Genomic DNA, 2,902 nt, shown 5'->3' on the forward strand with positions numbered 1-2,902 from the left:
TATACATCGCTCGGTTTAGGGAACATACACTTGTTTTAAGTGAGCAGTGTGACAATACGTAGGAAAATATAAGCGTCCTTGCACACTTGGGTGTGCATGGGTGAGGTGATCCACTCAACTCATTCCGTTTACTACTGTGTGCTATGATAACATTTCCACTCAGTCGAAATGATTTAGCATGACATACCAATTGAAAGGTAAGAAACGAAGAAGAACGCAAAAACGTATACGGGAATCAGAACTAACCCTTGAAAACAACCCCTAGTTCGCAACTATATCTCCTGCGCAGGACAGTCTAACACACACCTGTAGCAAATACCTGTACACCCGTTAAATCGCACAGAACTGTAAACAATTGCCCATATGCTACCACACTCTCCACAATAACAACCAATCACTACACCAGGCACGTACACACCTCGATTAACCGCAGCAGCGCATTGGCCGTTTCGGGTGTCTCTATCCTTCTTGGATGAACACACCCTATACTTCGCTGCACCGCAGGCTCCTTCTCCTCATCCTTACCATTACTAACCTTCTGGCTCGTTTGTGGCCACACCTTGCACTGTGCGTGTGTGGATGTGCCTGTGTTCGTAGACGTGTTTATGACTTCAGAGGGAGAGGTACCCGTGTCTGCTTCCGTAGCTATATCCACACACTCACACTGTGGACGTGTCATGTGCTTGGTAACAAGTGTATACAACCCCCGCATGGCTATGTGGAACTCCATCTGCAGCGCATCAATCTCTTTCGTGTGACGTTGCCGCATCTCTTCCTCTTCAGTCCCCAATGTATTCGGCTGATTAATAGCCCCGCACTCCTCTGTATTAGACTCCCGTCTCTCGCCAGTCGCATCGATTGATATTGTGTGCGATGAAGTGTTGCTTGCCACACCATCTTTGTTGCCTTGCGTATGACCCTCCTTCACTTCGTTTGGTTCCGCTTTCGTGTGCAATGCTTGCATATAATAGGTCCTCTCCCTGGTTTCCTGGCCCACTCTCTCACTCTCCGTATCCTTCACACTCGCATTCGTGTCCTCATCCAACACCTCCTTCTCTGTGCACCGGTCATCTTTTACCTTATTAGTACCTACTGCTGTCGTGTGCGTTGTAGTGCTATCGTACCTACCCTTACCCGCGTCGCTACCCTTGGATAGACCACTTGTATCACAACTACCTGGTAAGCAGTCGTGCTGCGCATTATCAGTGTCTTTCGTAGACTCACTCTGTTTGTCTAATCTCTCCCGTAACTCATTGTTCCTTAAATCTAACTGATTATAATACGCCTGCGCACGTGCATATCGTACACGTAAGCGTGTCGTGAGATGAAAAAAGTCTGCTTGTTCATCTACACCTGTATCCGTGCGTGTGTCTATGTGTACACCATCTACTCGGAAACAGTGGCTAACATCGAGTAGTGCCCGTGCTGATACATGGCCGTGTATACATGTTTGTGAACTCCCTACTAAGTGTTTATTATCACGTACGTGCCTACTATTTCGTACGTTTACCTGCTCACTATGTATATGCACATAACCATGCACATTCTTATCACCACTATCCAGGGTTACCTTCTCACTCGCCTCATCATTACTCACTTCCCCTGATCTTTCATATGAAGAAGAGCAAGATCTGCGCTTTATACCGTGTGCATCAGATCCTTCCACTGCACTTCTCTTACGTGTAACAGGTTCATTCGTTCCCCCAGTACACGTACTGGGCAATCCCCTTCGTATACGCTGTCTTATCAGAGCAGCCTCGCACAGCATGATTCTACAATGGATACACTCCATCGCACTGGTTGTGTGTCGTGCGATGTACGTACGTTGATCGACGTTGTCATCACATGGCCTTTCTTCTTGCTTACATTCATATTGATTGTTCCCATTTTGCGCATGTGAGTTATTTTGTACAATCGTACCACCCTGTGTTCTGTTAATCATGCTATGTACGGTGTTGTTCTCATGTGTGTGTTTGTGCTGGTTATTCCCAATACGCTTACTTGGGCTATCTTGCACACGTGGACTGCTGTGTTCAAAATCGTGTGCTATATTATGCATGCTATGCGCAGTGTCACGATCTGATGAGTCGTGTTGTGATTGTGTTGTCTGCCATCGCTTGCGCCGGTACCATGAGGCCATGCTCTAGCTTCTTATGGGAGTTGGGTTGTGAAATACCTGTGTAGCCATCTCTATACCATATGAAGTATGAATATTTGAATAAATATTCAGAACGAAGCTACATAGGCTGCACAGTCAGTTTTTCGTTTACGTTTAACGTTTGCTGAAAAATGTAGGTGCAACCCGGATTGACGTTTTCCGTTTTCGATTACTCGCTACAGGAAAGTATCAAAGGCCGGTATAAGTATCAAAGACCGGTCGCTGAGATCATTTGATTAGAAGTGAGTAAATATAGTAAACAATATATAATGTATGTATTGTATACGATTATGATCACAAATATCTAAAAGTATATTTAGGTCTGGTTGTGTACGTACAATAGCGGAACAAACAGCAATGTCACAGGTGGGGCACACAGAGGAAGAGAATCTTGGTTATCAACTCAGTCGAAACTAGTCACTATGGCTGCCAGAATACTGAAAATTATCCCGAGTCTGACCAGTCACACGCACAAGGGTCAAGTAGGTATGTGGTTTACTTGTAGGATATATATATATATGTCTGTATGTCTGTATGTATATATGTATGTATGTATGTATGTATGTATGTATGTATGTATGTATGTATGTATGTATGTATGTATGTATGTATGTATGTATGTATGTATGTATGTATGTATGTATGTATGTATGTATGTATGTATGTATGTATGTATGTATGTATGTATGTATGTATGTATGTATGTATGTATGTATGTATGTATGTATGTATGTATGTATGTAT

The 2,902-nt window shown here is 43.6% G+C and overlaps 1 protein-coding gene across 1 annotated transcript; it reads right to left on the minus strand.

The window, feature by feature from the left end:
* Positions 1 to 397: 397 nt before the first annotated feature.
* Positions 398 to 2,154, minus strand: SARC_13929 (hypothetical protein; the record flags this gene model as incomplete). The annotated part of the gene is made up of 1 exon (XM_014291940.1): positions 398 to 2,154. Exon 1 carries the CDS (start codon positions 2,138 to 2,140, stop codon positions 398 to 400), a length of 1,743 nt encoding a protein of 580 aa, XP_014147415.1. The 5' UTR covers positions 2,141 to 2,154.
* Between the last annotated feature and the right edge of the window lie 748 nt (positions 2,155 to 2,902).

This window comes from Sphaeroforma arctica (genome assembly GCF_001186125.1).
Source record: "Sphaeroforma arctica JP610 unplaced genomic scaffold supercont1.3927, whole genome shotgun sequence".
In the NCBI taxonomy this organism is placed as follows: domain Eukaryota; class Ichthyosporea; order Ichthyophonida; genus Sphaeroforma; species Sphaeroforma arctica.